Source organism: Plasmodium chabaudi, assembly GCF_900002335.3.
Source record: "Plasmodium chabaudi chabaudi strain AS genome assembly, chromosome: 3".
Lineage (NCBI taxonomy): Eukaryota > Apicomplexa > Aconoidasida > Haemosporida > Plasmodiidae > Plasmodium > Plasmodium chabaudi.
Genome location: NC_030103.2, coordinates 582,559 through 597,861, shown reverse-complemented (window position 1 = coordinate 597,861; position 15,303 = coordinate 582,559). Strand labels below are relative to the sequence as shown.

Genomic DNA, 15,303 nt, shown 5'->3' with positions numbered 1-15,303 from the left:
ATAAAGATATATGCCCACAAAATAAATCACACTATATTATGCTTAAAAAATAATATAGAAAAATAGAATCTTCAAATCAATCCATATATACGCTTTGTAAATGTGTACCACCATATATCATAGCAAGTACCAATCGTAATAATATAATCTTGTAATAATTTATAAGCATTGTTAATTTTGTTAAAAGCCAAAATAACCTGATATGTTCAGATTATTACTATCCATATTTTTAAAGGGTTTAAAAAAATTCGAAATTACTGAAAAGCTATCCATTTCTTCTGATATTTCATCAAATATATCATCAAATTGAATATTAGGATTTTTATTATTACTCATCCAAAGCTCATTCATATTTTTTTTATGCTCATCATCACTATCTTCCGAAGATGAATATAACCAAAAATTTGTATGACTATATATATGTTCATATGGTGTATTTTTTAAAAAATTATTATTTATTCCTTCAATTATGTTTTTATTTAAATTTATTTTATTTCTTAAATTGCTAATTTTTATAACTGTTTTTGTTAAATTGGTTGGTAAACTTATACTCCTATATGCTATTTTTCCTTTTTGTCTTTTCTCTTTTTTTTTTTTTTTTTTCATCATTTTTTGTTCATAATAATTATAATTTCGATCTCCTATATTTTTATTCCATTTTTCAGATTTTATTAATTTCTCTCCATTTTTTTTGCCTACTAATTCATTCGTTTCATCAAACCTAACTAATTTTTTTGTTCCCAAAAGTTTACATGATAATCTTCTACTTAGACTAGCTTTTTTATCATTACGCACACACACATTTTTATATTGCCTATTCAGGAAACTAGCGAAATTAACACCAAAAATACCTGTACTGTTCAGGAAAAATGAAATATATCTACAAAGTGAAAAAAGGTTAAACTCAACCCCATTAACATACAAAATCACATTTTCTACCGAATTAAGTATATTTGAAACTTCGTATTTTTTTTTTTTTAAATCCATATTCGTCAAATATAATAATGATTGAAAATTGTAAATCATATTTAAATATATAGAGTACACTTTTTTAAATAAATAAATGCTCATATTTATATATTCAAGATATAGCCACATATAGGTATCACTTCTTCCCATATCATACAGTTTTTTTATATTTTTATCATTGGTACCTTCAAGTAGCATTCTAATTAATTTTCTTATAGGAAATTTATTTTTTATAAAATAGGTATTATATGTATCAAATAGTTCTGGATTTATATTTGTTTTAAAATCTTTAAGAAAATTATCCATATTTGTTTCATGTTTTTTGTTATCTATTTTTTTTTTTTTTTTTTTTTTATATTCTGTATCAGAGTATGAACTAGTCATTTTATTTTTTCTTCCTTGTAATAAATATTCTGAATTATCTTTTACTTTTTCACTTTCACTCATTTTACCGTCTTTTTTATTTTTATAAAATTCTTGATCTTCTTCATCTTCTCGCTTTTCAGTAAAAATGGAATTTTCTATTTCGTAACTGTCTTGTACCAACCAATCCTCGAAAGTTGTAGTTCTATTACTAAAGCTGTTACTAAAACTAGGATTATTCATTTCTTTTGTTGTATCTACATTATTATTATTATTAATGTTTTCATCAAAAAATTGACTATCTATATCTGCCCAAGCTATATTACTATCACTATTAAATTTGTTTATAGAAGTATGGTTTACATTTTTTTGTTTCATTTTTTTATCTCTTGCCATTTGTTCAATCTTTTTTTTCAAACCTTTTGTTTTCTTTAAATATCTGTATTTTGTTTTTTCACAAAAATTTATATTCAAGACAAATTTCAACAAGCTTATAACATCACAATAACATACATATATACTATATATGTTTGATATTATTTCATTTTTATTTTTTATATTTATTTCCAATATATTTTTTTTATTTAAATATATATATTCTTCTAAATTATTAACACGTGCATAATTATTATTGAAAATTAGGAAATTATTTACTTTGAACAAGTTGTCTTCATGTTTTTGATCTTCTAATTTATTATTTTCATTTGTGTCTCTCTTTTTTATCCTATTTAAGAAATTGTCACTTATTAAACTACTTTCCCTTCTTATGCTATTCCTTTTATATTTTTCTACCAAATTAGAGCCATCAAAAATGGGTTCTACATCTGGATCACTATTTTTTTGAAGTTTTAGAGACACCCATGACTCAAAATTCTTCGTGGCTAGTTTTAAGGCACCAACATTTTCTTTTTTTAAATTGTTATTTAATAATGAATAAGAATTTATACTATTCCTATTCCTACTATATATCGAAGTATAATTAGATTGACGAATATCATTATGTATTCTACTTAGTTCTGAAATTTGAGATGGAGTAGAAAAATAGATACTAGACTCTTCAAATATCGCTTTCTCTTCATTAGATAATAAAAATGCAGATTTATAAAATATAATTGCATACAAATAAATATACATAAATATATAATAATCACCTATATCTTCTTTATTAATATTAATAAAATTATAATAATTATACTCGTTAATTTTTAATATTTTACTATTTGAATTTTTTATTTCATTTGTTATACATATAAAATTTTTATATATATGCCTATATTTTAAAAAATGTATAATCTTTTGTGAAATACCTAAATTAAATTCATTTTTATAATCATTTTCAAAACCATGAGATAAAACATATTTTTTAATCCCCTTCTTTACAAATTCAATTAAAAACATATTCTTCAACATATCTATCATATTTAATATCTTTGATTTTAAATATCTTCGATGGTCTCTCAATATATTTTCATTACAAAAACTTTCTTTGAAAAAAAATAAAATAACGTGGTTTATTAGGTGAGGAAAAAGAATTATAAACTTGTTTGGGTCCAAATAATTATGGCTTTTCATATAATCAAAAATTTCTTCGATTCGGATCTCTAAATTATTTACACTACCATCACTACTGTCAGTACTGCTACTACTGCCGCTACTGCCGCTACTGTCACTACTGCTACTATTTATGTCGATCTCTCCTCCATACTTTTCCATCTTAATTCGTGTCAAAACACTAACCAAGTAAGCATTGTTAAAGGTTTCCATAAAATATTTATTTGTTATATTAATTAAGATTACGCAAAATTTGTATAAACACGAAACATCGTAATTATGCTTATACAAATTTACATTTATTTCTTCATATGTTTTAACAAACAAATTTATTTTCACCGAGTTTTCATTAGAAGAATTTGATAAATGATTTCCAAGTCTTTCTTGAATATTCATAATTATTTCATCCTTATCATATTTATTTTTTTTTTGTAATGTACTATCTGATTTATTTTTAAACCTTTTTGAAAAATGCGAAATAGGAAAAAAATATTGCTTCATAAAATTTGTATAATCAAATACCTTTTCATTCATTACTTTACGTAAATTTTGGATTAAAAAAAGGTATTCTTCTTCGATCAATATATTATTAATAAATTTATTAAATAAGTTTTTGATAGAGATAAATAAAAATATAATATGATTATACTTATTTAATTGTGGGCTTATTACACTATTATTTTTATTTTCAATACCTAAATATTCAGCATCAAATGGTGATACCTTTATTATTCTCTCAGTTTTTGTATTAGGACAACCAAAATCCTTTCTCTTTGTACTGAAAAAACCATCTATACATTTTTTGTTTCTAAAATTTGCAAATACATTATTTGATATATACATAGGAATATTACAGGATGCTACAATTGCATCTTTCAAATCAGAGTCATCATAAAAATTATTTATATTTAATCTTTTATAATATGGCAGTATTTGTGTTATTCCTACAAATACATTACCTAATCTATCATTTAAATATTTATAACTATCTTTATATATATATTTATTTAATTCCATACTTAATAAGCTTTCCAATTTTTTATAACATCCATTTATATGCGCATTTTTAATTATATTTTCTGCTAAGAACAAGCACTTATATACATTTATACCTAACCCTAAACAGCATGCACATATACTACCTGCTGATGAACCACCCAAATTTGTATTTACATTCATTATATTCTTTTCAACAAGCACACTACTAACACCTAAATGGTAAGGTATTAATAATCCTGCAGGGGAAAATGATATTCCTAAATTTTTTTTTTTTTTATCTTCTTTCCCTTCTTTTATATTATTCACATGACTTTTTCTTTTATTAAATATTCTTGGTAACCCTCTTTTTATATAATAGGTATAGAAACTCATTTTGTTTTCACTTTCTAATTCATTACTTGTATTTTCTACTTCCATATTTTTATTTAAAAGCGATTCATCAACTTTTTTAACTCCCACTTTATGATTACTTAAACTTATGGTAACCCTTTTTTCTTTTTTCATTTTTGTAAACTTTTCACCTATTGTATTAACACCCTTTTGTTCATAATTCATATTTTTATTTAAAAAAGATTCATCAACTTTTTTAACTCCCAATTTATGATTACTCATACATATGGTAACCCTTTTTTCTTTTTTCATTTTTGTAAATTTTTCACCTATTGTATTAACACCCTTTTGTTCATAATTCATATTTTTATTTATATCTATTTCACTATTTCGATGTTTTAACATTTTTTTAGTATACATATTATGAGACTTCCTTCGTCGTTCATCAAATAACATATTCTTTACATTTTCTTCAATTAGATAATATAACTTCCCTTTTTCATATTTACTTTGATTTTTTTTGTTTACTACATCATTATCATTTTCAAACTCATCTGTGATTGGCACTTCTTCATTTTTCATCTTTGAAATTATTAGATTAATTGGAAACATCATAGAATCAAAATGGTTTAAGTAATTTCGAATACATATCTGTTCATTCTCTGTAGATATATAGTTTATAGATTCTCGAATCTGTTTATATATACATCTTTGATCTGTTATATTTTTCTCATCAATTTTCATGCCATTCTTTTCATCCGTTTGGCCTTCACTTTCTACTGAACTATTTATTACCTCCTCTTGGGTACTTAAAAAGAAATCATAAAACGAAATAAAATTAGCTATCTCTATTTTTGAATCTTTGGTTTGACCATTTACAAAATCGATAATATACTTATTATTACTATTAATGATATCTTCGATAGTTCTTTGATCACTTATTTCAGGACTTGTTTCTATTTTTATTTCTTTAATGTCTTCTTCTTTCCCAGCACTAAAAATATATTTTGATATATCCTGTAGTTTAAACAAGTCAGTAAAACTACTTTCATCAATGTACATACTTATTATATTGTCCTCCAAAAATACATTAGAAGATTTTTTTTCATCTTTATCTATCTTATTAGTTTTGTTTAACTCCTCCATATTTTCCTCCTCTCTTAAACTTTCCTTTACGCTTGAATTTCCCATTCTATTTTTTCAACTTTTTAAAATATATTTATTTTATTTAAAACTATTATATTTACTTCTTACACTTTTCATATTTATATCTCATAGTATATGCCAAAAATTATTTTTTTTAATTTATATATTTTGTATGTATAGTTATAAAAAAATTAAATAACATTACGATGACAAAATTTATAAGAAACCTAGCGGATTGTACTTAATGTAATCACTAAGCAGGTATATAAAATAAATAATAAAACGTTTGAAAAAATTAATTTAAAAAAATTAAACTATCTATCCATTTATTATTCTTACTTTAATTATGTATATACTTATAATAATTTTTTTACAGCATCAATCAGCTGGTGCTAATAAAAATATTCCTCTATTTGCAAATACGTTATATAGAATATTTTACTTATTATAGGCTGTACCAATTTAAAAAAAATTTAAACATAAAAATCGTTTCAAGCATGTTTATGCCTGCCCAATGCAATTTCAGCAATTTCAGCAATTTCAACAATTTCAACAATTTTTATTATTTTATTTTTTTTGCAATTTTTCATTTTTCCATTTAGTATCTACAAATGGGCCATCGGCAGTTCGCTATGCCTCACCATTTTTTAAAAATTATAAAAAAAAAAATAAAAAGAATACACAATAAATAAGTCGATGGTGAGTCACAAAATGACAAATCGTTTATCCTAACCAGTTTCTTTACATTTTTTAACGACATTCTTAAATTATAAAATTATAAAATTGTAAAATTATAAATGATAAGTTAAAAAGTCGAATACACAGTTTTTACAGCCGGATGCATAGATTTTACTATCCTTACGCATAAAAAATATGTTCGCCTTTTTTAGTTTGTTCATTAAAAAAAAAAAATAAGATAAAATAAGATGAAATAAGAAAAATAAAACTGCGTGAGCCGCAATTTTCTATCTAGTTAGAATTAAAAATTTGTATTTTTCCAAATTTTTAATTCGTTTGAAAAAAATAAAATTACTTAAGAGGTAGCCCTATATGATTCCTCAGACTTTTACACTATTTTGGATTTCTCAAAATTAGAATGACTGAGTCACCTCGTAAAAATAGTATACTGATATATCTATCTTTATTTATTTTTTTCTTTTTCTTTTTGTCCTTAACAACTTCAACCCATATTTCTCGAACTTCGGTTAAAAGTAAATTGCAGTGCCTATCGAAAGCCTTAACCTGCATCAATGTCATTCAAAAAAAAATAAAATTATGTATAATATGTATATATGAATAGGTATGCATTATATGGTTGACTTTTCTTTCCTTTATCATTACCCGTCCCAAAAGCTTCCTATTATTTCTGCAGTTTATTAAAACCTGCGCATTGTCTTTAACACATTCTGAAAGCAATCCTAAAGGTCCATCTTCAGGATTATCTCGATTTTCTTCAACAACAGTTTCACTTTTCATATTTTATAAGAAACTAAAAAGTAAATAAAAAGACGTCTCTAAATTTTGATACTTCCTAAGATCATAAAAATGTAAATATTCAAACATCATGTAATATTATCTATTCATATGTAATAAAATAAATACATTTTTCACGTAATTCATCGATCATTATATCACTTTTTATTTCCCTTACCTTTTTACATACGAAATGAGTCAGGTCATATACCAACTTTTGTTCTCCACCCTAACACTGTAATTAATTAAAAGATTTTTCTTCAATTTTGTAAAATAAACAATTAACCATTCAATGAAACTACATTTATTCTGATTAATATTTTATTATTTTTTTTTTAAATATCTCTTTATCATATATATAAACCAGTTATGTATGTTCTTATTACTATATTTTACATGACCAATTAATAATATTTTTTATTTTTTTTTCCAGCCAAAATTATATTAAAAAATAACACCTTTACAAAACATAAAAGTTTATTTTCTCATTTTTTTATTCTTAAATTTGTTTATATTTCACAACTTTACCTAAAATATTGTTTATTTTTTTCAAATGTTTTTTTTTCCGATTTATTTTTCCCATTCTTTCTACATGCGTTTTGCTTGACAAATTTCATGCCTTCCCGTTTTTGCCCATAGGCTAACAAAAAAAAAAAAAAAAAAAAAAAAAATAATATAAAAAAATTTGAAAAAAATAACATACAAATTAAGGTAAAAAAATATGACAAATACATACGATAAAAATATATAAATTATAAAAACAGGATATAATAGGATATCGAAACGATGAAGCATCACGACATTAATGACGTTTTGAAAAACTTTGATAAAAAGTTAAACAAAAACTACAAAATATTGAAGGAAGAGGATATTCAAAATATGCAAGATGAGTATGAAGAAAAGATAAAGGAAAAAAACAAAATTAAAAACAAATTAATAAATAAAAAAAATAAATCAAATAAAAACGACCCAACAGATAGTGACTCAAACCAAAGCGAACAGGATGACCAATTTGTAGATCAAGAAAATGAACAGAAAGAAGATGACACAAACGAAAATGAACAAAACGAAATAACATCCTTCAGTCAGCTAAACATATGCGAAGAAGTTTTGCAAAGTATTAAGGAATTAGGGTGGGAAAAACCAACTCTAATTCAACAAAAAGTTTTACCGTTAGTGTTTCAAAAAAGGGATATCATTGGATTGAGCGAAACAGGTAGTGGGAAAACTGCTTGTTTTATAATACCTATATTGCAAGAACTAAAATATAAAAAACAAAGTTTTTTTGCTTTAATCATATCACCAACTAGAGAACTATGTATTCAGATCGCACAAAATGCACAAGCCTTAGGTTCAAACTTATTAATAAATATATGCACAATATTTGGAGGTGTAGATATAGTTACACAATCTTTAAATCTAGCTAAAAAGCCAAATATTATAATTAGCACCCCTGGAAGAATACTTGATCATTTAAATAATACAAAAGGTTTTAATTTAAAAAATTTAAAATATCTTGTTTTTGATGAAGCTGATAAATTATTATCTCTTGATTTTGAATCATCAATAAATAAACTTCTACTAATTCTACCAAACAATCGAATTACATTTTTATTTTCTGCTACTATGACAAAAAGCGTAGCCAAATTAAAAAAAGCATCACTTAAAAATCCAATCAAAATTGAAGTATCAAATAAATATAGTACCGTTAAAACATTAATAGAAACTTATATATTCTTACCATTGAAATATAAATATACTTATTTATGTAGTTTATGTTTTTATTTTACAAATAAAAATATAATTATCTTTACTAATACATGTGCAACCGCTCAGAAATTAAATTTTTTTTGTCGAAATCTGGGATTAAAATCGATTTGTTTACATGGCAAATTAACACAAAACCAACGATTAAGTAGTTTAAATCTTTTTAAAACAAATAAATATAATATTTTAATTTCAACGCAAGTTGGTGCACGTGGTTTAGATTTACAAAATATTAAAATTGTTATTAATTTTGATCTATGTTCCTGTAAAGAATATATACATAGAGTTGGACGAACTGCTAGAGCTGGAAAAACTGGGAAGTCAATTACCTTCGTTACTCAATATGACGTTGAAGCCTTTTTAACAATTGAAAAACAATTAAATAAAAAAATTGATAAATTTACTGATATAGATGAACATGATGTTTTGGTTTATCATACCCAAGCCCTTGAAGCTTTACGATTATCAGAAATTGAAATGAAAGAAAATCAAGAATTATACAAAAAAAATAAATTTAAAAAAAAAAAATAATTCATATTCACTACATACACAACTTTTTACAAACAATTTGTTTTATATATTTTACATTTTTTCGTTTTAATATTTTCTTTGTTTTTTCCATTTTTATTTATTATATTAATTTGTTTTAACCAACTGTGCCCTCAAAACATGGTATACAACTTGGTCAAAATGTATCATATTTAAAAATTATTTTTAAAACTAATCACCTTTTAATCAAATTCGATTAACTAGCTATGCATTATTTGGATATATATCCATTCCATATTCTCAATCAAATCTGCAAACTTAAGCTACAATTATTTTTTTGTAGCATCAATTTAATAACCATTTTAACTTTCATGAAGCTGGAAAATAAAAGGTCGTTTGCCGGGAATTTATAATTTTTTTTTTTTTTTTTTTTTTTTTTTTTTTTTTTGCAAATGGCTATATCACAAATTGGAATAAAACATGTTTTTCCACATTCATATTTAACAAATTGAATAGTACTAGCACAACCATATGCAAAAGAAATATGCCAAACATTTTGTAATCCTTTTTTTCCTGACCGCTAAAAAATTTGTTATAAAAAATGATCATAATATAAATCGAATTAATCTCGGTAGAGTACCTACCTCTACAAACAGAAAAAAATACAAATTACTCAATTTATATAATGACAAAAAAAATAATATATCAACAAATATAAAAAGAAATACTTTTTTAGATATACAAAATCAAAATGATGTTGATTACATATATGGCTTGAATTCTGTATATTCGGTCCTTAAAAAAGATGAAAGAAAAATCGATAAAGCTATAGTAAGTTTCTTAAACTATGCCAACCCCCATTTATGCATATATCTCCATATATACGTGCGCATCATGCTTGTTTATTTTTTCTTTTTGTTCTGACCAATTCATAAAATATACAAAATTGTTTCCCACCCTTACACATGCCACTTTTTTATTATTATTTCGGCTAAAATAGATCAACAAAAATATCAAAAGAAATAAGAAGATCCATAAAGAGACCTATGATTATATTCTAAATACAATAAAAGAAAAAAATATACCAACGATATATATGAATAAAAATGAAATGGATGAACTAGTAGGCGGATTTCCCCACAATGATATTATAATTGAAGCACCATATAGATATATGAAAAATTATAGACATTTTATAAATACTCAAAAAAAAACAAATAATAATATATATATTTGCCTACATAATGTTTATGATAATATGAATGTTGGAAATATATGTAGGTCTATTTTATTTTTTGGAGGTGATTCTATATTTTTAAAACGGAAAAGGAAAAGAGGCGAAAATAAAAATTATATCAAAATAGATACACCTATTCTACATTCAAGTGTTGGATCCTCAGAATATTTGAATTTTTTTCACGTAAATAATATGGTAAAAAAAAAATAGCTACCATTGATTTTTCTGTACAGTGCATAAAAAAAATCCCTTTTTTAACACACACACACAATTTGTTTAAAATTTATTATTATTTTATTTTTCTTAGCAAAACTTTATTTCATCATTAAAAGAAAAAGGATTTACCGTACTCTCTACAAGTAATATACTAATGAATAAGCATATATATGCAAAAATGTCCATATTTTATTTTTTATGAAATTGTTTTAAATCCTATTTATATAGTATACCCACATTGACATACATTATTGCATGAACAAAAATGTGATAACCAAAAATACCTGACCTGCTCAGGCAAATATGCGAATTGCTTACATTTTTTCACTCATTTTTATTTCCTTTCTTTGAACTATCTAAGGCATCCCGAAGAATAACACACAAATGACCAATTTTGTAGAACTTAAAAATGTAAAAATAAATAAAAATGAAAAAGTGATGATAATATTGGGTAATGAAAGCAAAGGGCTTAATGAAGATATTATAAAAAATTCAGACAATTGTATTTATATAAATAATTTATTTGATGAAAAAAATATTCAACCCAATTTAAAAAATGCAAATGATAATTTAATTGTTAATAGTCTTAATGTAAATAATGCATGCTCTATTATTCTACACCATCTCCATTCCAACATGTTATGAAAGGATTTACCAAGTTATGAATATATTCAATTTAAAAAGTACAAACAAATATTCATAATTTTGAAATTATCAACCATATATATATACCTATTTATTGGTTTAAACATTTCTCTCAATACAAATATCCCTTCGTTTTAGTACCCCTTAACTTGGAACAAAGTTTTATGAACAAGCAATAAAAAACGCTTCACACACATACTTCCTACATATGAACAGCCTGACCAATTCATAAATAAATAAGTAAATATACATATTATTTATTTACATAAAATGACAAATTTCACATTTTCATTTCATTTAAAAATGTTATTTTACAAATAAAATAATAAGAACAGTATATTAAACTGTCTATAATTTTTTGTTACGTATTTTATAGTATTCCTTTTTCATACATATTTAAGGTATACCAATATATGCATAATATTATTGTTAAATATATATAATACAAAAACAGTATTACAAAAATATGCATATTTATCCATTATATTTTTCATATTTGTGTGTATGCCTAACATAAATGTTTACAATTTTGTCAAAAAAAACAACCTATATGCATTAATGCATTTTTTAATAAATTTTATAAAAACACCGTCCTTAATTTTATAAATTATTTAAATGGAAAATTATCCTTTTATTTTTCTTATACTTAAAAATGTTTACTTAATATTTATGCTAATTTCAAATATGTCAATTTTTTTTCAATATATTATAATATATGCACATATATATTATGTTCATATCCGATCGTACAGTACAATCTTAGGAAATTTATTTCATACATTTATATAAAATATATAAACACATTTTTGTGATTATTTTTTCATTATCACTGTATGTACTATTAAAGAATACCTACAGTTCATACAATTTTAATAGCAATCCTGTTTTTTTCTCCTTCGTTTTACATGTCCTTATTTATATTAAAACTATACCAAAACAAAGAAATACATGCAAGTACACAAAAATAAGGATTGTAAGAATAGCATACATATGTTTAAAGTGGCACTAAAAAATTACATATATATATGCAGTTATAAAATTAATGAGCTTATTTTCCCACAAGAAAAATACATGTATTATTGCACAATTTTTTATCAGTGTACGGATAATTAAAATTCATCCTACTTTTTATTTTCTTGTATGTTATGTATATATAAATACCATAAGAACAGTAAGTATTGCATTGTATATTTAAAAATTAATTGTAGAGAATACCGTCAAAAAAAATATAGGAAAAAAGCCAAGTAATCAAATGAACAAACAAAGTAGTACTCGATATATAACATCCATGTAAATTAATTCGTATTTTCTTAAATTTATTCATTATGATTTTTGTTTTTTACGATACGGACTTCCCTTTTTTCCAATAACTTTAATATAAACACTGGGGAAAGGATACCGAAAAAAAAAAACGAAAACTAAAAAAACACCAAATTGTATGACATACCTATTTTGAGCTACTTTAATTTTTTACTAGATTCCAAAATTTATAAAAAACGGGGAGAATAGCCAATTCCAACTAAATAGGGAAACATAAAACTGTTACCAAAGTCTAGTGACCATATTTTTTCTTTTTTCATAAGAACCTTTAAAAAGTTAAAGCTTCAAAAATAAAAGAAAAAAGAGTTGTAATTTTGAAGCATACTATATAAAACTTGTTATAATAAAATAGCGGGAAAAAAAAACATTCATATACACACACAGAATGTCAGCAGATAAAAAACAAAATACAAATATATGCGAAAATGAAAATAAAAAAACTTGTGAAGATATAAATAACACCATTGAAATTGCAAATGGTGAGTCCCCTAATCTTTCCATGAAAAATTCTATGGCTGGGAAAAAAAAAATTGTGCTTTTAAAACGAAACGAAATTAAATATAATAAATATTATCAAGGGGAAATTATAAATAATAATAATGAATATGAAAATGTTACCAATTCTAACCGACGGAATAACAATAAAAATAATACAAATAAATACAATTTAAATGGTAAAAATACAAAGGGGGAAAAAACACTAGAACAAAGAGAGAAAGAATATAATAAAATTAGAGCTAGAATTTTTTCTAACTTTAATAAAAATACAAAAAATAATTCAATGCCTAATACTCTTCCAAATATTATACCACACACACTTAAAAATGATAACATATATATTATCCCACCTTGTAATATACCATTAAATGGTTCACCAACAAATACACACATCGATCCTTATTTTTGTATAAACAATTATTATAATACATATAATAATATGATTAACCAACAATATGTAAATAATAATAATATGCCAATGTTTGATATTAATCCTATTGTTAATTTACCACCTTCTCAATTTTATTGTAATACTGATACACCTATTAATATCCTCAATAGTTCGGAAAATAAAATAAACAATGATATTATTAATTGTAATTCTATACCTTATCCTAACTATCCATGCAACATACAAGGATACCCTCCTTTTTTGAAGTTTAATAATTCCCAAATTAATCATAAAAAAATGTCTAATGCTAATAAATACCATCCAAATTACAAACCCCCTAACCACATTACTAACTTTAATAATCAAAATAATATGAACAGTCAGAAAAATAATAGAAAAGGCAAGGTAAAAAATGATAATAATATGACTCCAGTTAGCGAAAATGTTACAAATAAAGAAAAAATTATGAACGTTCATACTATTCGTGATGCTACAAATAATGTAAGTAAAAATACCATCACTTATAATAATCAATCTATGAAAGAAGCAAACATTAATTATAACCAAGATCATGCTCCTATAAATGTTGGCTTTAACAAATCAAATATGAATATTCAGAATAAAAACGTGAGCAAGCTAAAATTGAATAATAACAAAAAAAATTATACTAGCCAAAATAACAATCTAAATAAAAAAGGAAAGGGATCCCAAAAAAAAACTCCAGACAATATTAATATAACTGAAAAGGCTTTGGAAAATAATACAATTTCATATGATACATCAGAAACTTTTAAAACTTTAAAAAATTCCACAAATGAATCTTGCACACCCCCAAGAATGCCATCAAATATTTCAAAACTATCCGATGAAATTGAACCAACAAATAATAACACAAAATGGATAGCCACAGAAAATGAAGTAAATTGTCATGAAGAGGAACAAACCCAAGTGATATCAAGCTCGCCTCAAAAAAAATCGAAAAAAAAATCAGAAAAAAAAAAAAATACAAATAAGTATAATACGGAAAACGCTAATAATAACTACTCTGAAGTAACCAATTTGAATGATATAAAAAATGATAAAATAGATGAACAAAATGTTAATACAAATAATGAAAAATCGAATACAACACCAAAGAAAAAAAAAAAAAAAAAAAAAAAAAAAATAATAAATAAATTAATAAATGAGAAAAATCCTACACTAAACCCTCAACCCTCTATCATAATTCCTAATACAATGCAAACAAATTTTAATAATCCAAATAAATTATTTTACCCATTAATAGTAAATAATGCACAGATCAATTCTCATCCTAATTATAACTTTATAAATAATGTCCCACCATTTCAACAGTATTATCCAAATAATATTATAAATAATTTAGAATATTGCAGAGATATATCTTTATATGAAAAACGATATGACAGAGGTGATGATGTAATGCTTAACCCTAAACGATATGATATTGATTTCCCTTCTCTTCATTAATAATGTATAAACATACAAATATGCTTTATTTCTATAACTAAATATATATAGTTTATTTTTTTTGACAACGGAAATAATCACAGTTAATCCACACACACATTCATGCATGCATATATATATATAGCTACTAGAAAAAAAGAAAACATATATACAATTCGAGGAAACAATTTAATCGACTTTTTTTATTTATAATTATTATCCATAATATTGTTATATATCATATTACATACATAAATTTATATATTTTTTATTTTAATTTTTTTTTTGTATTAACAACATAACTATTTGAAGAAAAATAAAAAAAATATATTTTTTGTTTTATTTTGATTATTTCACAAGGATATAATTCTCTTCGAATTTAGTTATCCATTCTGTTTAAATACTATTTTAAAATTCTCAAATAATATATCACTACAAAATC

General features: G+C 23.6%; 5 protein-coding genes across 5 annotated transcripts; 3 read left to right on the top strand and 2 right to left on the bottom strand.

The window, feature by feature from the left end:
* Nucleotides 1-180: 180 nt before the first annotated feature.
* On the bottom strand, nucleotides 181-5,403 carry PCHAS_0317400 (patatin-like phospholipase, putative; the record flags this gene model as incomplete). Its single annotated transcript, XM_736174.2, has 1 exon — nucleotides 181-5,403. One exon carries the CDS (start codon nucleotides 5,401-5,403, stop codon nucleotides 181-183), a length of 5,223 nt encoding a protein of 1,740 aa, XP_741267.2.
* A 1,026-nt stretch (nucleotides 5,404-6,429) lies between these two features.
* Nucleotides 6,430-6,834, bottom strand: PCHAS_0317300 (small nuclear ribonucleoprotein Sm D2, putative; the record flags this gene model as incomplete). The annotated part of the gene is made up of 2 exons (XM_736173.1): nucleotides 6,430-6,600; nucleotides 6,700-6,834. 2 exons carry the CDS (start codon nucleotides 6,832-6,834, stop codon nucleotides 6,430-6,432), a joined length of 306 nt encoding a protein of 101 aa, XP_741266.1.
* A 783-nt stretch (nucleotides 6,835-7,617) lies between these two features.
* PCHAS_0317200 (ATP-dependent RNA helicase DDX47, putative) lies at nucleotides 7,618-9,129 on the top strand (the record flags this gene model as incomplete). Its single annotated transcript, XM_737612.2, has 1 exon — nucleotides 7,618-9,129. One exon carries the CDS (start codon nucleotides 7,618-7,620, stop codon nucleotides 9,127-9,129), a length of 1,512 nt encoding a protein of 503 aa, XP_742705.2.
* Nucleotides 9,130-9,618: 489 nt separating this feature from the next.
* Nucleotides 9,619-11,185, top strand: PCHAS_0317100 (rRNA methyltransferase, putative; the record flags this gene model as incomplete). Its single annotated transcript, XM_016799921.1, has 4 exons — nucleotides 9,619-9,918; nucleotides 10,088-10,519; nucleotides 10,632-10,683; nucleotides 10,902-11,185. The coding sequence occupies 4 exons, from the start codon at nucleotides 9,619-9,621 to the stop codon at nucleotides 11,183-11,185; spliced, it is 1,068 nt and encodes a 355-aa protein (XP_016653230.1).
* Nucleotides 11,186-12,890: 1,705 nt separating this feature from the next.
* Nucleotides 12,891-14,882, top strand: PCHAS_0317000 (SUZ domain-containing protein, putative; the record flags this gene model as incomplete). Its single annotated transcript, XM_739693.2, has 1 exon — nucleotides 12,891-14,882. One exon carries the CDS (start codon nucleotides 12,891-12,893, stop codon nucleotides 14,880-14,882), a length of 1,992 nt encoding a protein of 663 aa, XP_744786.2.
* Between the last annotated feature and the right edge of the window lie 421 nt (nucleotides 14,883-15,303).